Consider the following 25,900-nt stretch of genomic DNA (forward strand, 5'->3'; position numbering starts at 1 on the left):
GAGAGTGTGTGTGTGTGTGTGTGTATTACTCTCATGTTTGTGTGTGTGTTTCTCTCCGTAGTCCACTGTGCTCCTGGACACCATTACAACTCCAGTAACCACCGCTGTATCCGCTGCCCAGCCGGTACCTACCAGTCAGAGTTTGGACAGAACTACTGCATCACCTGCCCTGGCAACACCACCACCGACTTTGACGGAGCCACCAACGTCTCTCACTGCAAGAGTAAGGCCAGTCTCCCATTAGTGCAGTGAATTATTTTAGTGTTGCACATGGTTAGAGGACTCAAATGACAAGTTGTCTTGGTGTGACACGTGCTAAAACATTTCAGTTCCCAGCATTGGGGAACATTCTGGTGCCCCCATGCGTGCTCCATGTCTATTTCTATAGGCACATCACTGTTCATGGCAAACTGTTCACACAAGAGAATTTTGCAGGTTTAAAGCTTATTTCCTGCAATTCTACTCATTATGTCATGGGGTTCAAAGAAAATGTTTCAGTTTTGAAGCAAATGTTCTTGCAATCCTATACATTTTGCCATGTCTAATGTGTATTCATGTGATGTTTGAGTGACAAAAAAATGACAACAATATCTGTGGACTAAAAAACCTAAATATAAAGACAGTAGCTGACATGGGCTAGTTGATCTGGACATTTCTGACAAGTTATAAATAGCTCTCTGAGGTATGTAATGACTGACATGACAAGAGGAACTGATGATGCACTAACCAATGCACCTTGTGCATTCTACTATTGCAAAAAAAAGAACCACTGCTCTAAGCTATAAACATGTTCCTTGCTGCTAAACTAGTTCAATTCAAAGCCATAGTCTCCAGTGCTTCCTGACTCATCCAAGTCTCTTCTCCCTGTCTCAGACCAGGTGTGTGGGGGTGAGCTGGGAGACTTTACAGGCTTTATTGAGTCTCCTAACTACCCCGGGGACTACCCGTCCAATGTAGACTGTATCTGGACCATCAACCCCCCTCACAAGAGACGCATCCTCATCGTGGTGCCTGAGATCTTCCTCCCCATCGAAGACGAGTGTGGAGATGTGCTCGTCATGAGGAAGAGTGGTACGCACAACCAGGAAATCATTCTTACTGTGCCAGCCAATCAGACAGCATGATATTTAATTTCATCAGCTAGCCAGGCAATTAGATTGTTAAATTATTGTAGTTAGTCTATCTTGCTATTTTAATATTCATCAAGCATTATTTCAACTCTTGATTGGTCCATCTGTCTGTCAATTAAATGTAGCCCCTCCCTCTTCGTCCCTTAGCCCTGCCCACCTCCATCACCACCTATGAGACGTGTCAGACGTACGAGCGACCAATCGCCTTCACCTCCCGCTCCCGCAAGCTCTGGATCCAGTTCAAGTCCAATGAGGGCAACAGTGGCAAGGGCTTCCAAGTCCCCTATGTCACCTACGATGGTCAGTCTGCTGTAACTTCTACACTTCTAAGCTGCTCAGACTCCCTAACATTCACCTGTGCCTTATTAAGTCTACTATAATGTACAGTGTGACAAGGTGTGTTTGATGGTGGAATCTTAATACACTTTTTGTGTCAGCTAAGTAATGTAACCCTGTGTTTCTTCCTGTCTGTTGTTTTGAAGAGGACTACCAGCAGCTGATAGAGGACATTGTCCGGGACGGCAGACTCTACGCATCAGAGAATCACCAAGAGATACTGAAAGTAAGCAACTCTTCATTATGTCCCATTACTGTGTATTATATATTGTAATTAATAAATAATACTATACAGTGTATAGTATATTATCTTCACTGATAACTCCCGCTCTCTGTCTCTCCCTCCCCCTCTCCTCCCTGCAGGATAAAAAACTGATCAAAGCCCTGTTTGATGTTCTGGCTCACCCCCAGAACTACTTCAGGTACACGGCACAGGAGTCCAAAGACATGTTCCCCCGCTCATTCATCAAACTGCTGCGCTCCAAAGTCTCACGGTTCCTTCGGCCATACAAATAAGCTGCTACGCCCCCTGTCTGTTACCCAGACGCTTACCCTACTCCCCCTTTCCACCATCTACTCCTCCCGACCCTTCACCTACGTCCTTACCCTGTCAACATCCCCATGTGTCTTCTAATCCCTACGTCTATACCCCTACACCAATCTATCCCTCTCTTCTACACCCTCTACTCTGAAACACTTCTCTTACACCCCCAACCCTACCCAGAGTTCCTCCTGAATCGCACAGGAACAGCACAGGAACAGAGAAACGTCTCTCCCTCTTTTGTTTTTTTTTCCCCCCTGCAGTCCTCGTTTTAACTTTCCAGCTTTTCCCCTGTACTTCTGGTTTGGTTTGTTTTTGTGTTGTTGTTGTTGTTTTGGTTATATTTATATGTGTTAGAACTTGCAGAAGCCCACAACATGGATGTTTGATATATATGTACGTACAGACATGTTGGCTACAAGTAAAATGTATGTGTATGTATGTACGTATGTATATTTGTGTTTGTGTGAACATACGTATGTGCACGTAGATGTGCACGCAGATGGTGTGCGAGAGTGATGTCACACGCAGGTACATAGATGTATCTTTATTTTGTTATTTTAAAAGGCCCCTGGTGTGCACAAACAAAAATGATTGGTGCACTTATATCATATTCTGCATCAACATTTTCACATGGGAAATAAAGGCAGTTCTGATTTCGGTATCCCAGACCATTCCACCTCAAACTGAGTACAGTGAACAAATAAGTTTGATTTTCCAAAAAGTCACTTTTCTTTAAAGATATATAACAAGATGAAAAAACTACCTGCAAGTAACAGTCGTTGCTATAGAGAGTAATGTATGTGATGTAACTAATATTTGGAACTTTAATTGCACTTGAATTTTATATTGTGAACTGTAGAAAAAAAATCTAAGTTACATTTTTCCTTATGTTTTGTGTTGTATAGAAATGTATTGCCTTGGTTGTAGCAAAGAGAGAGACAAAAATATGTCCCGTTTTGTTCTCACCACAAAAACCCCCTGCGTTCAATTGTTTAGACAGACACCATCAAATCCACCCATTTGGCCTGAAAAGCAGTATTGCCAGTAAGTAATCATTTAAAGGGAAATGTCCTTAACGACCCCCTACTATTTTAGTTGTGGGTGTGCTCCCTTCTCCTAACTCTGCCTCATCCCTTTAAGACTCTCCTGACTAGCTGCCAGAGAAAAGGGGTGTTTTGTGTAAAGCTTCTTATATGATGGCACTAAGTGCACACTCAAAACCACCTGCTTTTTACGAGTGTCCACTCTTAATCCGTCCTATTTGGACTTCTCCCAGTTTATGTAAGTCATCAACCTAGACTGTTGATTTAATATCTGTAACAAATATGTTAGTTTGTTTATATTTCTGCACAATGCAAGTGGAGAAAATATGTATTGTATGATGACGAGACTGTTGATTTGGAGGTGAATGTAGTAGCAGAGAGACAGAGGTCTGTTTGAAAGTATTGTGATGTCTATGAGAGTATCTGTATGTACATAGCACTTGCAACTGTAACCATAACCCAGAAAGCGCCCCAACTGACCTCAACTAGTCAAATGTTCTGACAAAATACACTTTCATTGTTCTCCCCCTTGTAGCACTCTCCCAGCAGAGTCCGTTTAAGCAATAAGGCCCTTAGCCGTGGTATATTGGCCATATATCACAAACCCCCGAGGTGCCTTATTGCTGTTATAAACTGGTTACCAACGTAATTACAGCAGTACAACAACAAAAAATCTGTCATACCCGTGGTATATGGTCTGATAAACCACGGCTGTCAGCCAGTCAGCATTCAGGGCTCAAACCACCCAGTTTATAATTGCCTATACAGCACATCTATTACAGACCTATTAAACTGCTAATACACCGCTACTACACGGTTATAAACAACTTAAATTATTTGTGCTGGACACAAGGATGATAAGCATAATTATATGGCTTGTATCTTCTAAACTATAGGCCATATACTGAAGGCCACTGATATGGGACCAGAAATAATCATTCATTCATAAAGTCTGCTTTGTGCCCTAGCACTGATCCAGGACCTGTTCATTCCAGTCTAATCGTAACCCCCACTGTTGTGTGTAGAGTTGTGTCAGAAAATGTTACTACTCGTCAAAACAAAGGTGGTCCAGGGGGAGGGACCTTGCAAACTCTCCTCCAATGAGCTTTGAGTGGAATTGAGCTAACAAGGGTGGAGGAAGCATGGATTTGACAGCTAATGTTTTCAGATACAACCACGGTGTTTGTCCACTCAGTCCACTCAAAATGGTTGTTGCCTGCAGAGATGTAGCTAATGTTGGTACAGTGCACCCACTTTCTGTTGAGGGATGTTTTGGGCGTTTAGTGTGTTTGATGATGATGATGATGATGAAAATCGGTATGAAATGCAACATTTTTTTATGATTGACTTTTCCTGAGAATGTATTCTATTGTGTGTGCGTGTGTGTGTGCGTGTGTGTGTGTGTGTGTGTGTGTGTGTGTGTGTGTGTGTGTGTGTGTGTGTGAGAGACCGTGTGATATAGAAAGAGTACATGTTCTGTGTATGTGTGTGAGAGAGTGAGACAGCGTGAGTCAGTGTGTGAGTAGCTTGTGAGATCGAGGTGGAGAAAGAGAGATATTGTATGTAGGTACTTTAGTCCATTTTATAGAGGGATAATTTTAATGTTTGTGTTAGTCGGTTGTACCCAAAGAGAGAAAATGTTTCACAGTGTTTTGCCATTGTTTGGTCCATGAAAATCCAGTAAAGAACAAATTCAAATAAACAGTAGCAGAAAAACAACTCCACCATGCTCTGTGATCTTCCCTTGCTACACTTTACTTTGCACTTTTCCATATTATCTAGCATCTTTTGTCTCCATGGGTGACTGCAGGGCACCTTACACACACCGAAATCTGTTTCCTGAAAATGTAGCTGGCTGAATTCACATCACAGCCACAAGTTAGCATTGTTGTTTCTCACAGTAGCTGCAGCATTAAATGAGTCTGACAGCCAAATCTGGTGATTTCTTTTGAACTTTACAGGACGTTATCAACGCTGAGAATCTCCAGGCAAATGAGAGAGTGGCACATGTGTAGATAAGGCCTTATCTTCATGCCTCTCCTATTTTCTTACAATATTTCTCTTTCGGCACCGGCATCCATTTTTAAAGTTCATTGTGTATTAATTCATTAATTAAATCAGAGTTTAGATTGAGGACATCTAGTTTGTTTTTCATTGACTTTAGCTTCTTATTTTAAATTATGTTTTCAAGAGTAGTTGAGTTTAGTAATAGGCAACAAATGTTTAACCAGGCAGTGGCGCATTTACACAAATTATAACGACATCGGCTATGAATAAGAATACGTTTTCATAGTATTTTTTTGCAACTGTAATCTTTTGAAAATAATTAAATGTTCCCCTGAAGCCAAGGTCAGTTGGGTTGCAGACATCCATCATGTCATCTTGCATTATTCCATAACTAGCACACCTGATTCAAATAGCCTAATGATTAGTTGACCAACTTGACTCAAGTGTACTTGTACTACAATACATAAAAGTCAGTGGAACTGGCTGGGGTAAACTAATCCAGAAGTGGTTTGAGAAACACAGGGCTATGGTAAGGATGAAACTAGGCCAGATGTGAAAATATAAAGTAAAATGTATGTCATTTATCACCACATCGATGGTTCTACATTGGTCTTAAAGAAATGCAGTTTAATTCTGCATCTGTGGTAGATGAAATTATAGAAAAAACAGAAACGAATCTCTTGATATTGTACAGCTCAAACTGTCTGTCAGACATGAATTGATTTGTGCTCAGACCTCCCCTTCGCACATTGAGCTGTTCATCCAACAGAAGGCTCCAGAACATATCAGGGAGAGGCGGGAATACACAGAGCTCGAGCACATTCAGCACAAGAGGCGGGAGATGAAGTGTTTCTGCAAGAGCCAAAGCGCAAACCGGAGCACCACGCGCTGCACTTTCAAACCGACCAGCGCAGCTCGCTCGCTGCTCCGCCGTCCGCTCCTCTATCAGACCCACGGGACTTCACTGGTTCATCCCTAACCGGACAGGCTCAGCTCATCCGACCGGGAGACTGGGCGAACCCAGGTAGGTTTGGTGCGGCGTTGTCTGCTTGCGTGCAAATTGGTGTTGCCAATGTTTTGTGTCGCAGGCTACAGGGTTAGTAGGATGACAATCCGAAACAGATTTTGGATTTCAATTCTATTCTAATGTGTATTTTTTTTCTGTCGGAAATGTGTTTTACTTCACGTAGCCTAATGTCTAGTATATCTAGTCCAAGATGTGGATCACTCTCTTCTCTGTGTTAGGTTGTCCACCAGAATGCTTTCATGATGTACAGTGAATTCAGAAAGTATTCACACCACTTGACTTTTTACACATGTTGTTACAGCCTGAGTTTAAAATTGATTAACTAGATGTTTTGGGGGAGCACTGGTCTACACACAATACCCCATAATGTCAACGTGGAAATATGTTTTTCGACATTTTTACAAATTAATAAAAAATGAAAAGCTGAAATGTCTAGAGTCAATAATTAGTCAACTCCTTTCTTATGGAAAGCCTAAATAAATGCAGGAGTAAATTTCCTTAACAAGTCACATAATAAGTTGCATGGGCTCACTCTGTGTGCAGTAATAGTGTTTAACATTATTGTTGAATGACTACCTCATCTCTGTATCCCACACATACAACTATCTGTAAGGTCCCTCAGTCAAGCAGTGAATTTCAAACACTGATTAAACCACAAAGACCAGGGAGGTTTTCCAATGCCTTGCAAAGAAGGACACCTATTGGTAGATGGGTAAAAAAAGACATTGAATATACTTTTGAGAATGGTGAAGTTATTAATTACACTTTGGATGGTGTATCAATACACCCAGTCACTACAAATATATGGACATCCTTCCTAACAAACTCAGTTGCCGGAGAGGAAGGAAACTGCTCAGGGATTTCTACCCATGAGGCCAATGGGGACTTTAAAACAGTTACAGAGTTGAATGGCTGTGATAGGAGAAAACTGAGGATGGCGCAACAACATTGTAGTTACTCCACAATACTAACCTAATTGACAGTGCAAAAAGACAGAAGCCTGTACAGAATAAACATATTCCAAAACATGCATCGTGTTTGGAACAAGGCAATACTGAAAAATGTGGCAAAGTAATTCACTTTTTGTCCGGAATACAAAGTGTTATGTTTGGGGCAAATCCAATACAACACATATCTGAGTACCACTCTCCATATTTTCAAGCATAGTTGTGGCTGCATCATGTTATGGGTATGATTGTAATTGTTTAAGACAGGAGTTTTTCAGGATAAAAAAATAAACGTAATAGAGCTTACCAAGAGTACAATGAATGTTCCTGAGTGGCCGAGTTACAGTTTTGACTTAAATCTACTTGAAAATCTATGGCAAGACCTGAAAATGTTTGTCTAGCAATGATCAACAACCATTTTGAAAAGAATAATGGGCAAATGTAGCCCGATCCAGGTGTGGAAAGCCCAGAAAGACTCAAAGCTGTAGTCTGTGAGTGTTGTGTTGTCTCGCTTGTTGTGATATGTGTTTTGTCCTATATTTATATTGTATTTATATATTAATCCCAGGCCCACGTCCCAGCAGGAGGCCTTTTGGATTTTGCTCGGCCGTTATTGTAAATAAGAATTTGTTCTGAACTGACTTGTTTAGTTAAATAAAGTTTAAATAAAAATTTACAAAATAATCGCTGCCAAAGGGGCTTCTACAAAGTATTCACTCAGGGTGTAAATTTGGAAACATTTCTAAAAACATGTTTTCACTTTGTGATTATGGGGTATTTGAATTAAGGCAGTAACACAACAAAATGTGGAATAAATCAAGGGTATATGAATAATTTCTGAAGGCAATGTAAAACATTTCTCTGTGTTTGATGCTAGATCCAAATAGCAGAACCACCATGCCCAAATCCCCCGACGGCAACGGAACCAGTCTTAGTACCAATGCACCCTTCTGCTGCTCTCATTCACTCAGCTACATATCCTATATCTATCTGGTCAAAGCCATAAAGAACCACGGAATGCTGCATAGTCTATATCTATCTGGTCAATGTCACGATCAAATTTCAAGTGGTTGGTGAGAGTTTATTTAGGGTCCTAAATACAACTAATACCAAAAAAGCAATGTCTTACATATATAGTTTTCATTTGAACTATTTACAATATTATTAACATTAAGAAAGACAAAGACAACTATTTAATCTCCATGCCTTTGTGTTTTGTTGACTATGCTCTACTAAACGACACAAAATAGCCTTCTGAAGTAGGCTAACACCCAAGAATAAAGGCTTGACATTATATCTGATTTGATTTGTTTGCAATTTAGTTTAGTAAGATTTAGTCAGATAACTGGACAAAATTCAAATGAATGACAATTATTGTGAAAACAAGAAACCAAACCGTCAAATTAAATGTCTCAATTAGAGAGACAAATCAACTGCTTGTTTATGTGAGGTTGCTTGGAAGTGGCTCTTGATCGTCTTATTAATCAGATGCGAATAACTTTGTCAAATTTAGATTTTGTCATGTTTGTTCTATTCATTTGACAGAGTGGTTCTCATATAATGGCTGTGTCCCTCTATCACTATGCTAGCATGGGACAGGTGTGAATGCTGCCAATGCCTTGTCAAATTCAAATTGAGCCAGACGTGCACACTCAGTGCTGTATGCTATAGCCTTGTAGGCATCAGTCATAACCTGTCAACAGGACTTGTAGCCTACACACACATATATATACATACACATACACAGTCCATTTTTACACAGCATATAGAATCTAACCAACATACATGACTAATGGTGTGTGTCCGTACCAGGGCGTGGAATAGCCTACGAGTGAAACGAAGGAACATTGTCGCACAATTTTATGGGACTGCTTCTCACAGTCGTTAAATCTGAGTGTCTGTCATCTGTGCCAAAGAAGAGAGTGCATCAATCAATTCCACCTCACGCCTATTCATTTATCAAACCGTCCCTCTTCACCATGTTCTCTGCTACATCTTTCTTCATCATTCGTCCTGTAGTCAAGGTCCTGTTCATGTTAATATGGCCCGTTCCCTTTGTTCCTAGTCCCAGTGTAATCCTCTTCTATCCTCACTGTGTACCATGCTCTCAGCATCTGCCAATGCATCCTTCTGCTCTCATTCACTCAGTGTGAGGACTTCTGGCACTGCCACACACACACACACACACACATATATACATGCATGGACACACACAAGAGTATGCCTATGTGAGTCATGGTGTTAAGTGTGTGTAATTATGAAATGGTGTGTGGCCGTTTTCACATGAATGAGGTGCCACACTGACATAGCAGCACAATCCAGGATAAATCCAGCTCCCCCACTCATCCCCAAATGATCACCCTCCTTTCCCCGTACATCCCTCCCTCACCATCTCACCATCTTTCAGGATCCGTATGAAATCCGACTAGAATCCCAGAAGCGGAGCTGTAATTTAAAGGCAGTAGTAAATGTGATATCTGCTTGACAGTGTAAAAGCCGTAGATGCTCTTAGGGGTTGGGTTATGTTGCTTTGGTGGATAGTGTTTTATTTACAGTCTTAACTGTGCATTCCCACTCAGTGGTTCTGTTCTCTGTTTGTGTAGGAGTAGGGGGACACTGAGGTGGAGGGGGGACATGCTCGCTCAGCAACCCAGCAAAGTTTCTCCGAGGTGGGCCAAGCTGTGACAGAGGGCCTCTCTGGTGAGCCAACCCGCAACCCTGACCGCACCAGCAGGCCTCACTCCCAGTCCTAACTACTGTGTGTGCCAGGACCAGGCCACCTCCAGCCCAGGCCAGACCACGTCTACCCCAGGCCAGCCCAGAGTGGGTCAGCCCCAGCCCAACCCACCTCTTCCCCAGCCCAGTAGCGGCCCAGGCCCAGGCTCCAGAAGCATGGCCTTCACCCTGTCAGAGATCATGGCTGCGCGGCGGCAGCAGCAGTCCCAGGCCCAGCGGGCAGCAGGCAGGGCAGCCGTGGAGGTGGATGAATATAGCACCAACCCCACCCAGGCCTTCACCTTCTACAACATCAACCAGGGACGCTTCCAGCCCCCGCACGTACACATGTAAGTAGAACACATACACGCATGCAGTCAGGCAGACGCACACCCCTGCAGATATACATGTACATACACATAAGCTGGCATACAGATACACACTACATATGTTCAGACACCTGGTCTCTGTCTATCTCTGTTCCCAAGCCCTCCTCTATTCCTGTCTCTCCCCTTTCTCCCTCTTTCTTTTTCTTTGAGACCCATCCTCTGCATGCTGTTATTTGCTCTCTCATTCCATTTCTCTCTGTCTCTCTTTCCTTCTTTCGGTCTCTGTGTGATGTTGGAGTGTTGAGGGCTTGCTGTGTACCTGGAGGAGAGCTCACTAAAGTGGGCCACTGTTATTCACCAGCTCCCTTCTCCCTCTGGAGACTCTCTGGGGCTGCTGCACACTCACGGAAACTCCCACAGGACTCCTCTCTCTATCTGTGCTTTTCTTTCTTTTTTCTACCATTCCTTCGCCTTTGTTGTGGCTGACCTCTCACAGGTTTTTCCCTCTTTTAATTTATCTCTTTTTCTCTCTCTCTTTTTTTAAACTTTCTATAAGGGATGGTGATGGATACGGATCCAGCCTACATTAACACTGCAACTCTGCTTCTTCATTTTGAGACTTCCCATTGTTTATCTTTCCCATGGTCTTTCTCACACTTTTCTCTCTCTCTCTCTCTCTCTCTCTCTCACTCTCCATCGTTCTCTCTCTACTTTAGGGTGGACCCCCTGCCCCATGACACTCCCAAACCGCCAGGTTACACCCGTTTTGTGTGTATCTCAGACACCCACTCCCGTACGGACGCCATTCAGATGCCTTACGGTGACGTGTTCATCCATGCTGGAGACTTCACAGAGCTGGGCCTGCCCTCTGAGGTCAAGAAGTTCAACGATTGGCTAGGTAAGACTGACCAATCACATTAAGCAACATCACACCACGTCAAAGTTTAGTACTACAAATTTTTGTTTTTTAAAATGGTGCACAATTTATTTTCAAATGTGATAGATCTTATTTGAATTATTTTTCTTCCTTGTTTATTGCTGTTGAAGTGAAATGAGAAATGGACATTGAGAAGAGCCAGTTCTCAAGAGTTTAAGTGTTTTTAGCTTACTCAAAATCCAGTGCCACCAGTGAAAATATTTCTATGTATTACGCACAAATTAAATTAGAAAATGTGTTTTTCACTCAACGTCAAAGAAAATATGTCATGGATGGAGGGATACCTGATGAAAAGAGATAAAAAGATGAAACAGAGAAGAAACTACTCACTCTGTTCATGTTCAATACTTAGAGCAGTGACATTATAGTTGGCACACGTTACTGTTACTGTCTTCATAAAACATGAACCCAACGTTAACTCTAAGAGATCTTGTAAGAACCAGAACATTGCAACTATTAGCCGTGTGCTGCCCCAGCCAGCGTGCTGCAGGGATTCCTATTTCCAGCGCCTGTCTCTTTGCGATGGGGAGGAGAGGGGGTGGAGAGCAGAGGGATAAGGATGAAGCTCGAGGGGGGAAGAAGAGGGAGACGGGATGGCAGCTCAGCCCCCCCAAGGCTCGTCGACGGGGAGCGCGAGCTGAAAACCTGCTCGCCCCACGCCTCGACTGGCGGGAGAGACTGCTCGGAAGATAAAACCCGCCAAACGCGCCCGGTGTGCCTTATGAAGTTTCTCTCTTTTTCCTTTTCCTGTAGCTGTCTTTCTCTCCCGCTCGTTCGTATAAATATTTATAATCTGTATTCTTCTCCTGTTCCATTCTCTATCTCTTTTTCTCTATCTGTCTCTGTCTCGCTCGCTCTCTCTCGCTCTCTCTGGATGAATGTATAGCTCATGCTGCTTTGTGTCTGCAGTCTGGCTCCAGTGAGAGCTCAGCATTGGCCTCAGCATTAGGCTTTCATTCTACCTGATGAACCTCGGTACAAAAACACACTGCAGGGAAACACTGTCATATGGCCAGGTGAACACACTCATTCCAACCGTCCTCTCTTTCCTCTCTTCCTTTGTCGGAAAGTCTGTCTTCTCTTTCTTTCTTTCTTTACTTCTGTCTTTTCTTTTGTCTGGTTCCCTCCCTTTTTCTTCTATCCCTTCCTCTATCTCTCCCTCCTTTTATGAAGATATGGGTCTCTTTTTTTCTCTCTCCTCTTGGCATCGTGGCAGCTCCCTCCCTTCTCTCAGTATTTTTAGCAGGAAGGCTCCTCCCGGTTCTTCTGGCAGGGGCTCAAGGCTTTGTCAGAGCTGGTGCACACTGCAGGAGATGAGGAGAAAGGGGGGGGGAGAAGGGGTGAGGACTGTAGAAGACAGCGGGGAAGATGGGGAGGTAGAGTTGAACTTCATCCCATGGAAGGTCTATCTTTAGCTGGTTATCCTCAGCTTTGGTCCCTTGAGACCCAGAAGACAGAGGTCTTGTTGTTTTAGTGAAAATAACTTTTGTGGATTCTAAGAAAGACCTGGTTTGGTGGTAGGGCATGTAATCATGATTTGTGTCAGATTAACTGGAAAAGGAGATGGGATGAAGAGATTCCGAGAGGGGAGAGAGAATAGGTAGAAGGCGAGAGGTAGACACAGAGAGGATATACAGCACCACTTCAGTCCAATTCTTTCCAATAACACTCTCTTTGATCAGCTTTCAATGCTTATAACACAGTGTACTCACACACACACACACTGATGCTGCTAAGACTTCACAGCCCAGTATGAATCAATACAGATTAGAAAAATTACACAGAAGACGCAAACCATATGATGAACCTGTACTATGCATTAAGTCATGGGTGACGTTGCAGTGCATGTGTGCATAATGTCCCTGCGTGTGGATATGAGAAAGAAGGTTCTGCTTTAGATTCCAGTGGTGTCTTCATTCATCGTGTGATGGAGAAGGGTCGCTGAGCGGGGCCTGTATCCAGTAGTAGATGTTCTCTGTGATGCCGCCTGCCCTCCATCGCTGGTTAAATATGGATCTCATTGTGCTTCTGGGTCCAACAGGGGTCAAGAGTGGAGCTGCTTTCATTCTTAACTTTCTGCTCTATTCTCCTCTTTTCTCTCTCACTTCTCTTTATTCCCTTGTCCATTCCTTTCTTTCCTTCTCTTTTGCTCTTTAACTCTTATTTCCCTTGTTTCTATCTCTACCTTGGTCTTTTACTCTGTATTTGCACATCTTCCCATATCTCTGTCTCTCTCTTGTCTCTCTGTCTCTCTCTCTGTGGCTCTGTGTGTCTCTCTGTCTCTCTGTGTGTCTCTCTGTCTCTGTGTGTCTCTCTCTCTCTGTCTCTCTCTGTCTCTATCTCTCTTTCTGTCTCTCTGTGTCTCTCTGTATCTCTGTTTGTGTCTCTCTCTGTGTCTCTCTCTCTCTGTCTCTCCCCCTCTCTCTGTGTCTCTCTCTCTGTGTCTCTCTCTCTGGGTCTGTCTCTCTGTGTCTCTCTGTGTCTCTCGGTATCTCTCTCTGTGTTTCTGTGTCTCTCTCTTTCTCTCTGTGCGTCTCTGTGTGTTTCTCTGTGTGTGTGTGTCTGTGTGTCTGTCTGTGTCTGTCTGTGTCTCTGTCTGTGTCTCTATCTGTGTCTCTATGTGTGTCTCTGTGTGTCTGTCTGCGTGTCTCTCTCTGTGTCTCTGGGTATCTCTCTCTGTGTCCCTGTGTCTTTCTCTCTGTGTCTCTGGGTGATTCTCTGTGTCTCTGGATGTCTCTGGGTCTCTCTCTGTGTCTCTCTCTCTGTGTGTCTCTCTGGGTGTCTCTCTGTGTCTCTTTCTGTGTCTCTCTCTGTGTCTCTGTGTCTCTCTCTGTGTCTCTGGCTGTCTCTCTGGGTTGTAGAGTTCAGAGACTCCTGTGTCTATGGCACTGCTCTTTATTTAGCACCTGTTCCCCTCTGCTCCCCTTTTCTCCTGAATAATAGATGGCTGACTCCTATGATGTGATTGCCGTGTAGGCACTCTGTGTCCACTTCATGACCCCTCCCCAACCCTCTCCTTAGCTCAGTAATAGAAAATACAATCATAAACATTTCATGAGTGCTGTCTTTCTCTTCACAGGCTTCTCTCTCTCTCTCACCTTGATCCATCAGTGGGGAGGAGGAGACAGTGCAGCACTTGTTGTTTCTATGTCCAGGGGGGCTGGTATACATTGGAAGGGACCTACATTTAGTGTAGTCAACAGTTGGAGGGACTGTCTAGGTAATTACTTGTTGGGGCAGGTGAAAGTGGCAGTGTGGAATGCCAGGGAGCATCAGATGCAGGGGGTGAGGTGTACGGAGCTCAGAGCTATGTTGCGGGTGCTGACACTGGCGCATGCCTATGGTAAATTGGGGTAGTTTGCAGATGTGTGGATGATGAGGGGGGCTTGGCTCTAACTTTTTAGATCGGTTACAATTAAGTAAAGTTTGTATTTTTAATGATCTTGGAAACTATATTCATCTTAAGATACACTATATATACAAGTATGTAGACACCCCTTCAAATGAGTGGATTCGGCTATTTCAGCCACACCCATTGCTGACAGGTGTATAAAATCGAGCACGCAGCCATGCAATCTCCATAGACAAACATTGGCAGTAGAATGGCCCATACTGAAGAGCTTAGTGACTTTCAATGTGGCACCATCATAGGATGCCACCTTTCCAACAAGAGAGCTTCATGAAATGGGTTTCCATGGCTGAGCAGCCGCACACATGCCTAAGATCACCATGGGCATTGCCAAGTGTCAACTGGAGTGGTGTAACGTTTGCCACCATTGGACTCTGGATCAGTGAAAACACGTTTGCTGGAGTGATGAATCACGCTTCACCATTTGGCAGTTCAACGGACAAATCTGGGTTTGGCGGATTCCAGGAGAACGCTACCTGCCACAATGCATAGTGCCAACTGTAAAGTTTGGTGGGGCAGGGATAATGGTCTAGGGCTGTTTTCCATGGTTCATGCTAGGCCTCTTAGTTCCAGTGAAGGGAAATGTTAACGCTACAGTATACAATTACATTCTAGACGATTCTGTGCTTCCAACTTTGTAGCAGGCCCTTTCCTGTTTCAGCATGACAATGCCCCCATGCACAAAGTGAGGTCCATACAGAAATAGTTTGTCGAGATTGGTGTGTAAGAACTTGACTGGCCTGCACAGAGCCCTGACCTCAACACCATCGAACACCTTTGAGATGAATTAGAATGCCGACTGCAAGCCAGGCATAATCGCCCAACATCAGTGCCCGACCTCACTAATGCTCTTGTGGCTGATCGGACGCAAGTCCCCACAGCAATGTTCCAACATCTAGTGAAAAGCCTTCCCAGAAGAGTGGAGGTTGTTATAGCAGCAAAGGGTAGACCGACTCCATATTAATGCCCATTATTTTGGAATGAGATGTTCAATGACCAGGTGTCCACATACATTTGGTCTTGTGGTGTAGCTAGGTTGGATAACCACATATCTCAGTCACAGTAAGTATATTTTTCTTCAATGAAGTAGCTATCAGCAAGGTCGGAGCTAGTAAGAAAATAAAGTCACTTTTGAGTTCAGTGTAATGCGTGCCCAGTGGGGGTATCTCTGTCTTTGGCTGTATTCTGACTCATCACCCTTTTCACTGGATGAATATTGATGTGACATTGTGTGACAAAGAACAGGACAGGCTGCTATTTTGATGCTGTGTCTTCTGTATGTGCTGGGCTTGGTATGGAAGTGGAACAGCAAGAGAGAAAGACTGAAACAAGAGATGAAGAGAGAGAGTGAGAGGAACGACAGAGACCACCTACTAGACCGGGGATGGTGTTACCGTCTTTGTCGGATTTACGTTTAGGTGGCGGGTGCAAATGAAATGTGTGTGTGTGATTACTGGGATGTACTGTGTGAGGGCAGAGTGTGTGTTTTGGAAGCATTGCTTGCTTAGTCGCTTGTGTTTTTGTGTGTTTCTGTGTGTTTTTTTGATTGTGTATGTGCCAGTGCGGTGTGTGGGTGGTGTTTAAACAGGAGAGTGTATTTGCCTCATGGCTTCATGTTCAGGTGGGAGGGATTAGACACACACACACACACACACACACACACACACACACACACTGAATGGGTGTTGTAATGCTAAACCAGGTTGAGTCTCAACATGTCTTTTTTCTTATAAACAGTAGTTATTGCTTCTGTAGACAGACCAATGTTACTAGGCTGTTATGGCATCGAAAGACTTGATTGAATGTGCAGGAGACATTATTAGTAAGTACTGGTAGATACACACTGTTATGTCGATGGGCAGCTAGAACAAGTTGGATTTACAGACAAATACGTGTACACACACACACCAACACACACACACAGACACACACACACAAAGGGCAGTAATCCCCCTCGACATGCCATGGATTTGGTCAAAACAGGGATTTTCTTCTTCAAAGGGCAAGGACCACCCATCGGAACACTAGAACAATGGTGGCGGGAGCGCCGGAAGCTTCACACACAGACACACAGACTAACCACCCTCCTCGGCTTCGAGGATATTGAGAATTTTGGGGGTTATTGTAAAGGCCAGTATAGAGCACATTCCACTGTATCTAGTCAAGCACAGGTCCCTTCAGACAGCAGATCACTCCCCTTAACTAACCCTGTTAGCACTGGGTCTGTAATAAACCACACACACAAACACTGGACAGTGAGGTAGGAAATGAGAGGGATAAAGGGAGGCTGAGGGATAGAGAGAGGGAGGGAGGGAGGGATGGAGAGAAAGAGAGAGATGGAGAGGGCGGGAGGGAGGGAAGAGAGGGAGGGATGGAGAGAAAGATGGAGAGGGAGGGAAGAGGGGGAGGGAGGGAGGGATAGAGAGGGAGGGATGGAGAGAAAGAGAGAGATGGAGAGGGCGGGAGGGAGGGAAGAGGGAGGGATGGAGAGAAAGATGGAGGGGAGGGAGGGAGGGCGCCACTGCAGTGTGTCTTGGGAGGAGAATGTAGTGCAGGGCTGCTTAGACAAGTTTTAGACTTAGACAAGTGTTGTGCGTGTTTTTGAGTGTGGTTTACTGTGTGTGTGTGTGTGTGTACATGTGTTTTTATTTGATTACTTCTTTTGAACTGAAACACAGAGAATGCTGGCTGCTTTGTGCGGGTGATTCACAGGGAAATTTAAACTATTTGTTGCTTGAAAGCGGCTTTTGAAATCTAAGACAAAAGTTGGGAAAAGATGGTTGCTAACAGCAGCAGACAGTGGTCTGCTGCCTGCATATTTGGATTAGACTCTCTCTACCTCTTTCTTTCTCACTCTCTGTCGCCTCTCTCTTACCTTCCTTTCTCTTTTCAAAAGCATCGCATTCATCTTTCTTCATGTAGTTTTGTGTTTGAGTGAGTTATTGTGTCCAACGTGTGTGCTTTGTGGATGTGGGAGAGTGACTGTATTGTGGAACAGTGATTTGAGCGTTGATACATTGTTCCACTGTGCCTGTATGGAGATTCTGTTTGATAAAGAGAGACAAGCACGGCCTGCTTTGACTCATTGGAAGAACATCGTGTTTTGATCACTGGTGGTGTTCATAAAGTACATAGGACCAGGAGTTTTTCCTGGTAAGGTCATGTAGTCAGGAAACGCTCCTGGCCATAATTCTCTCCATACAATATGCAGATTCAGCCTTTCACCAAACATGATTTTAAAATGTCACCCATAAAACTTGAATTAATGGAGGTGGATGCGGGGGGCGTGTTTACTGAACGAGGTATGCTTCACTCCAGTCGACCTAACTTCACTCCTAACTGAGGGCCAGTGAACGTATTTGATGGATTTTTTTACGGTTACATCCTACCTAGGGAAATAGACATAATTGAATTTATATACTGGGTCAGTGTTTTTTGTTAAGAGGTCCTTCATTTCAAAAGTTTCAAGATAAGGCGGCAGAGGAAATGGGAATGGAAATAGGACAAATGGGAAACGATGACACTCTAGGTGTTGCCTCAGTCCTTCGCCACAGGGGTGCAATTAAATGCTTTGGCCTCTGCTGTGAAGGAGCTCCGCATCCCGACGTCTTTAACCTGGGCTATTTGACAGCCTCTATCTGATCATCTGCAAATGGGACATCAGGCTTCGAGTGTTCTGTGTGTTCCAACTTCTGCTGGTGTCCTTGCTACAGGAGTATCTGCAGGCGTATCTTCTTTAAAAGGACATTTCAACATTCATCATCTCCAGCACCACCAACAACATCAACATATGTGAAAATGGTGCATTTTCTAGGGAAAAAAACATTGAGGAAGATAAATGTTTCCAATGACGACATCCACCAATTAGTTGGCAATGCCTACTCATAATTGGTTCAAATCACACGATGCACACCGAAGACGTACACAAAACATAGAAACGTGCCATTTTCACATATGTTGATGTTGGGGTGGTGCTGGTGATGAAGAACATGAAATGTCCCTTTAAGTCATCAGATGAACTGAAGCTCCTAACAGCCTCCTGGCTGCAGGTCTTGGCGTCTCAAAGCCTCCGGAAGGTGTCTGGACACAAGTTCTTCTTTAAAACAACGTCCATGAGTATACTTCCTTCTCTTCTCTCACTTCTTTTACAAAACTGAGCCGGCGTTCCATGCCAAACTACCATGTTGGAATCTGAACAAGACTTTGGGGAGAAAAGGGGGTAAAAGGAAAAAAAGAAGTGTGAATACCGGCCAGTCCATGTTGGTGGGGGGGCTCTGTTATGAAGACTTTTTTCAAGATTTACTTTTTATTGGCTGGAAAAGGCACTTGGGTTGTCTGTCAGTAAAGGATGAAGATAGATACTTAAGGCATTGTGCTATTTCTCTGTATCTTCAACAAGCATTTCTCAACGGCTGGCCATGCCTTCCGCCTGGCTACTTCAACCTCGACCAACAGCTCCGGCCCCCCCGCAGCTCCTCGCCCAAGCCTCTCCAGGTTCTCCTTTACCCAAATCCAGATAGCAGATGTTCTGAAAGAGCTGCAAAACCTGGACCCGTATAAATCAGCTGGGCTTGACAATCTGGACCCTCTATTTCTGAAACTATCCGCCGCCATTGTCGCAACCCCTATTACCAGCCTGTTCAACCTCTCTTTCATATCGTCTGAGATCCCCAAGGATTGGAAAGCTGCCGCAGTCATCCCCCTCTTCAAAGGGGGAGACACCCTGGACCCAAACTGTTACAGACCTATATCCATTCTGCCTTGCCTATCTAAGGTCTTCAAAAGCCAAGTCAACAAACAGGTCACTGACCATCTCGAATCCCACCGCACCTTCTCCGCTATGCAATCTGGTTTCCGAGCCGGTCACGGGTGCACCTCAGCCACACTCAAGGTACTAAACGACATCATAACCGCAATCGATAAAAGACAGTACTGTGCAGCCGTCTTCATCGACCTTGCCAAGGCTTTCGACTCTGTTAATCACCATATTCTTATCGGCAGACTCAGTAGCCTCGGTTTTTCGGATGACTGCCTTGCCTGGTTCACCAATTACTTTGCAGACAGAGTTCAGTGTGTCAAATCGGAGGGCATGCTGTCCGGTCCTCTGGCAGTCTCTATGGGGGTGCCACAGGGTTCAATTCTCGGGCCGACTCTTTTCTCTGTATATATCAATGATGTTGCTCTTGCTGCGGGCGATTCCCTGATCCACCTCTACGCAGACGACACCATTCTATATACTTTCGGCCCGTCATTGGACACTGTGCTATCTAACCTCCAAACGAGCTTCAATGCCATACAACACTCCTTCCGTGGCCTCCAACTGCTCTTAAACGCTAGTAAAACCAAATGCATGCTTTTCAACCGATCGCTGCCTGCACCCGCATGCCCGACTAGCATCACCACACTGGATGGTTCCGACCTTGAATATGTGGACACCTATAAGTACCTAGGTGTCTGGCTAGACTGCAAACTCTCCTTCCAGACCCATATCAAACATCTCCAATCGAAAATCAAATCAAGAGTCGGCTTTCTATTCCGTAACAAAGCCTCCTTCACTCACGCTGCCAAGCTTACCCTAGTAAAACTGACTATTCTACCGATCCTCGACTTCGGCGATGTCATCTACAAAATTGCTTCCAACACTCTTCTCAGCAAACTGGATGCAGTTTATCACAGTGCCATCCGTTTTGTCACTAAAGCACCTTATACTACCCACCACTGCGACTTGTATGCTCTAGTCGGCTGGCCCTCGCTACATATTCGTCACAAGACCCACTGGCTCCAGGTCGTCTAAAAGGCCATGCTAGGTAAAGCTCCGCCTTATCTCAGTTCACTGGTCACGATGGCAACACCCATCCGTCGCACGCGCTCCAGCAGGTGTATCTCACTGATTATCCCTAAAGCCAACACCTCATTCGGCCGCCTTTCGTTCCAGTACTCTGCTGCCTGTGACTGGAACGAATTGCAAAAATCGCTGAAGTTGGAGACCTTTATCTCCCTCACCAACTTCAAACATCAGCTATCTGAGCAGCTAACCGATCGCTGCAGCTGTACATAATCTATTGGTAAATAGCCCACCCATTTTCACCTACCTCATCCCCACAGTTTTTATTTATTTACTTTTCTGCTCTTTTGCACACCAATATCTCTACCTGTACATGATCATTTATCAATCCAGTGTTAATCTGCAATATTGTAATTATTCGCCTACCTCCTCATGCCTTTTGCACACATTGTATAGAGACTCCCCTTCTTTTTTTCTTTTTTTTACTGTGTTATTGACTTGTTAATTGTTTACTCCATGTGTAACTCTGTGTTGTCTGTTCACACTGCTATGCTTTATCTTGGCCAGGTCGCAGTTGTAAATGAGAACTTGTTCTCAACTAGCCTACCTGGTTAAATAAAGGTGAAATAAAAAAATAAATAAAAAAAAACAGTGGAACACTTGGAATGGTACTGTACACATTCAACTATTTCTCTGAACAGTGGAACACTTGGAATGGTACTGTACACATTCAACTATTTCTCTGAACAGTGGAACACTTGGAATGGTACTGTACACATTCAACTATTTCTCTGAACAGTGGAACACTTGGAATGGTACTGTACACATTCAACTATTTCTCTGAATGGAACACTAATGGTACTGTACACATTCAACTATTTCTCATTCCACTATTTCTCTGAACAGTGAACAGTGGTAACATTCTTTTCTCTGAACAGTGGAACACTGGTACTGTACACATTCCACTATTTCTCTGAACAGTGGAACACTTGGAATGGTACTGTACACATTCCACTATTTCTCTGAACAGTGGAACACTTGGAATGGTACTGTACACATTCCACTATTTCTCTGAACAGTGGAACACTTGGAATGGTACTGTACACATTCCATTCCACAGTGGAACACTTGGAATGGTACTGTACACATTCCACTATTTCTCTGAACAGTGGAACACTTGGAATGGTACTGTACACATTCCACTATTTCTCTGAACAGTGGAACACTTGGAATGGTACTGTACATATTCCACTATTTCTCTGAACAGTGGAACACTTGGAATGGTACTGTACATATTCCACTATTTCTCTGAACAGTGGAACACTTGGAATGGTACTGTACATATTCCACTATTTCTCTGGCTGCACATTGTGACCATTTATTGGAACCATAGAAAAATAATCATTCTATTTATATGGTTGTTACAAGTGAGTTGTGACTCTTCTTTGTGATGTTCACTGTTTGCTGTTAAATCATGCCTGTATGTAAACTTGCCTTTGTTTTCAGGTGCAAAAATCATGTTGTAAGTTCATTCTTATGGTTTAGTTTATTTTGTTGTTTCTATGAGTAAGAAAAACTCAAATCAAGGTATATACAGTTTATTGCCATTATGTCTATCTGTACAATAACCCAATAAATAAAGTTTACATGCAAGAACAAAATGTGTTCCATCCAGCCTAGCTAGCTCTCTCACCCCCCCCCCCCCCCACCTTCTGTCTCTCTGGATGCTGTCACTGTTCTCTGACTGGCTGTTGTGACAGAGCCGTCTCTTGAGTTGTCAGCCTCTCCTAAAGCTGAGTTTAATTACTCCTTTTCAGCAGCACGACGCACACACACACACACACACACAGCATGCCACATCGTTCTCGCAGTAATTGTAAAAAAAACGCACAGCGATTGAAGTCTCCATCAACCGTGCTACCTGACAAACGTCGATGCATCTCACGTCTCGTAGACAAAGAAGACCCCCAAATTTGTCATGGTTTTCACAAGGTTTTTTCATCAACCCTTTGAAAACATTAGGGGATATGTAGATGTGTGTGTGTTGGCCTGCCACAGTGTTGGACAGGCAACGCGGATCGATGGACTGTCCCCACTGTGCCCATCTCTGAATAGACAATTAGAGGAGGAGGAGGAGGAAGAGTTACAGTACACGATTATTGACTGGGTTTAAATGAAGGGCCCATCTATGATAAAGATATGCTAGCAATGGCTCATGTAGAAAATGGTTATTCTAATAGAATATGTTTGATATTTACTATAGTTCTAAAAATCATGTTATTTGCAATATTCCTAAAAAATTTAAAAATTACTATATCCCTAAAATTCTAAATAATGAAATGTGTATTGAAGGTTCCGTGAAATATTTCCTTTCTTATTCCTTTGTTACCTGTGATTATTGGAACTGTGACTGTCAGATGAGAGATGTCTTTGTGAGAACGAACAAAACAAATATGATTGTTGACACTAAGATGGATTGGAGCTAGTATGACCCATGACAGACGAGACAAAAATAAAGACATTCCGTATCAATTAATGATCTTTTTCCATTGGATTTTTGTACTCTGTTGCACCTGTAGAAGTTTGTTGAATGGGTGTGGACTACTTTTGAACTGATGGTCCATTTTCTCCTTTCTCTCCTCTCCCTCCCAGGCACCTTGCCCTACGACATAAAGATAGTGATTGCGGGGAACCATGAGTTGACCTTTGACCAGGAGTTCATGGCTGACCTGATCAAGCAGGACTTCTACTACTTCCCATCAGCCTCCAAGTTGAAACCAGAGAACTATGAGAACGTCCAGTCCCTGCTCACCAACTGTATCTACCTGCAGGACTCAGAGGTCACCGTACGCGGCTTCCGCATCTATGGCTCCCCCTGGTGGGTAACTCTGTAACTGCAGTATACCTGATAGTGGACAACACTCTTACTACTTGATCTATTTCTATCTATCAATCTCTATCAAACCACTTTGTCCTTCCTCTCCACTTACTTTCCTGTCAGTCATTCACTCACCCTCCCCTCCACACACTTCCTCCCATGCTCTTTTTTTTCATGGTTACCTTTCTAGCTATGGTTCCTTCTTCTTTTTCACCCTCCCTCTCCTCTCCTGTTTTCTCTCCCCGGGCAGCGCCAGGCTGTGTGTGTGTGTGTGTGTGTGTGTGTGTGTGTGTGTGTGTGTGTGTGTGTGTGTGTGTGTGTGTGTGTGTGTGTGTGTGTGTGTGTGTGTGTGTGTGTGTGTGTGTGTGTGTGTGACCAATGCTCCATGATGCAGTGTTTTTGTGTTCTTGGTGTGTCCATGTGTTTTTGGTGAGGGGCCCCAGAGGTAGTGTGTTTTTGGGAGGGATGTGCGTGTGGGGCCCCCAGTGTTAGGTAATTGGTTTGCTGAGATGGTGGGGTCCCTTGAGTTAGAGGAATAGCCGCTATAGAGAGATGCCTGAGGTGTGTTGAGATAGTGAGAAGGGGTGAGAGAGAGAGAGAGAGAGAGAGAGTTTTTTTTATTTTTTTATTTTTATAAAACCTTTATTTTTTACTCAAGTGTTAACATAAATAATGACACACTGCCTTTTCAGAAATGAAACAACAAATGTAATTCCTAAACAAAAATAAATACTTAACATATACAATCAACTTATTTCATCAGCAAAAAAATAAAATTTCCCCTCTTCTACAAAACAAAGCGCTCCTTCGTAGGCCCACTTCTCCTCAAATAATAGGAGATCTTTTACAGCTGAAAAGAACTCAAAATCTACTTTTATTCTTGCTTTCACTAATCCTTTAAAAACACATCTTACATCCTGCCCATATCCCGTTTCTGTCTTATGTTTCCTACTCAGAAAAATTGACATCTTAGCTTGTCCCAAAATAAAATGTAACATTTGACATTTTCTTTTCTGTTGTTTACTATATTGAAACCCCAAAATAAAAACAGTGTTATTGAAAAACTCCCCTATAGCTTTAAACAAAGATTCCAGCATTTCCAATAGAGGTTTTATCCTCTCACACTCCATAAAACAGTGAAAAATGTTTTCTCTTATATTACAAAAAGGACATCCATCTCTAACATTGAGTTAATAACAGATACAAAAGCATTAACTGCAATGATGCCATGTAAAACCCTCCATTGCATATCACCAGTACCCTTTTGTAACGGTGGTTTGTACAGTGCTCTCCATGCTGGCTTTACCTTGTCATCAATGCCCAATTTTACCCTCCATGGAGTGTCTTTTCTATTTTTCAATTTATCTTTATTCAACACCTTGACACACCCCCTATACAAGTCCTTCCCATTCACCTCATCCAAACCCACCTCCTCCAACCCTCTCAAATCCAGCAATAAAGCCTTTCTTTGTGACTCTGGGATATTTGGTCCCTAGTCCTGGAAATGACACGTCTTCATCTTGTACCTTCTTCTTGTGGCTACTAACCCCATTCTTCCGCTGACAGAGCCTTCCTGCAGCTCCCCAGCATTTGTCCGACAATCCTTTCCGACCTCATCCCCAAATGTTCTGCCACCCGTCTTCCATCCATTAAGGTGGGCCCAGCCATGGCCATTAACTGTTTTAAGGTGATGATTTTCCCCTTCACCAGAATCTTGGAGAAATGTGGAACAGCTGCAGTTGTACAATCCAGTTGTCTTGCCCCATACACCAGAGGTTCCTCCAACAGCCAATGCACTCCTTAAATACAAAAAATGAAATCCAAAAGGTGGTAGAAAAGTTCAAAAGAAACTCTAAACGGACACCTTCATTATGATCCACACTCTGAGAAGGCCTCTTAATGGGGAAAAAAAAACATAAGGAGGGGGCATCTCCCAAAACCCGGAACAACCCTCCAAATCCTAGCCCCATACAAATCTGGCTACTATCAACCAGAAATAAAGCCTTAAAACTTTTAAACCTAATCCTCCAACCCGCTGTAATACAAGACCTGCCACCCCTCCCCACACCACATTTTCCAGTCCATAAAGCAACCTTTGAATAAACTGAAACCGGAAAGCAGCAGCCCTACTAGCCAGATGTACAAGACCTTGTCCCCCCTCCTCTTTTGACAAATACAAAACACTTTGTGGAACCCAGTGATATTTATCCCAAAAGAAATCCACAATAATTGCCTGTATCTTAGCCAGAAGGCCAGATGGTGGTTCTAAAACTGACAACCGATGCCACAGTGCAGATCAATCACATTGTTAACTATAATAGTGAGCCCCCTATATGACATATGAGATAATAACCAACGCCATCTCCTCATCCTCCCTTCCACAATTTCAACCACCCCACTCCAATTTTTTCCCATAGTCCCCTCATCTCCTAGGTACACTCCAAGATACTTAAAACCTCCCTTACACCAGTCTAGCCCCCCTGGCAAAGCCATGATCCCTCCAGACCATTCTCCAATCTGTAAAGCACAACTATTTTCCCAATTTACCTTTGCAGAGGGTATTCCCCTAAAACGATCAGCCATTAGACTCAAACTATCCACTATCCACTTTTTCACTAACACAACTACATCATCAGCATAGGCTGAGAGACGAATAGGAGGAATATCCTCTGAAAGGCACACCCCTGCAATGCGACTTCTAATGCTATTTAGTAGTGGCTCTATAGTGATGGCATATAACATTCCTGACAAAGAACATCCCTGCCTAATACCTCTACACACTTTAAAAGGAGCACTCAAACCACCGTTAACTT

The 25,900-nt window shown here is 43.6% G+C and overlaps 2 protein-coding genes across 2 annotated transcripts in view; both read left to right on the top strand.

Moving 5' to 3' along the window:
- The window catches only part of LOC135515095 (signal peptide, CUB and EGF-like domain-containing protein 1), a 209,829-nt gene extending 205,052 nt beyond the window's left edge, over nt 1–4,777 (top strand). The window contains exons 19-23 of the mRNA XM_064938927.1: nt 62–223; nt 874–1,071; nt 1,278–1,430; nt 1,613–1,692; nt 1,830–4,777. Of these exons, the coding sequence (XP_064794999.1) occupies nt 62–223; nt 874–1,071; nt 1,278–1,430; nt 1,613–1,692; nt 1,830–1,982 (746 nt within the window). The 3' untranslated portion in view covers nt 1,983–4,777. The remainder of the gene's footprint in view (nt 1–61; nt 224–873; nt 1,072–1,277; nt 1,431–1,612; nt 1,693–1,829) is intronic.
- A 1,068-nt stretch (nt 4,778–5,845) lies between these two features.
- mpped1 (metallophosphoesterase domain containing 1) overlaps nt 5,846–25,900 on the top strand; it is a 46,480-nt gene continuing 26,425 nt past the window's right edge. The window contains exons 1-4 of the mRNA XM_064938510.1: nt 5,846–6,084; nt 9,638–10,099; nt 10,795–10,976; nt 22,862–23,087. Of these exons, the coding sequence (XP_064794582.1) occupies nt 9,927–10,099; nt 10,795–10,976; nt 22,862–23,087 (581 nt within the window). The 5' untranslated portion in view covers nt 5,846–6,084; nt 9,638–9,926. The remainder of the gene's footprint in view (nt 6,085–9,637; nt 10,100–10,794; nt 10,977–22,861; nt 23,088–25,900) is intronic.

This window comes from Oncorhynchus masou, chromosome 26 (genome assembly GCF_036934945.1).
Source record: "Oncorhynchus masou masou isolate Uvic2021 chromosome 26, UVic_Omas_1.1, whole genome shotgun sequence".
NCBI lineage: Eukaryota > Metazoa > Chordata > Actinopteri > Salmoniformes > Salmonidae > Oncorhynchus > Oncorhynchus masou.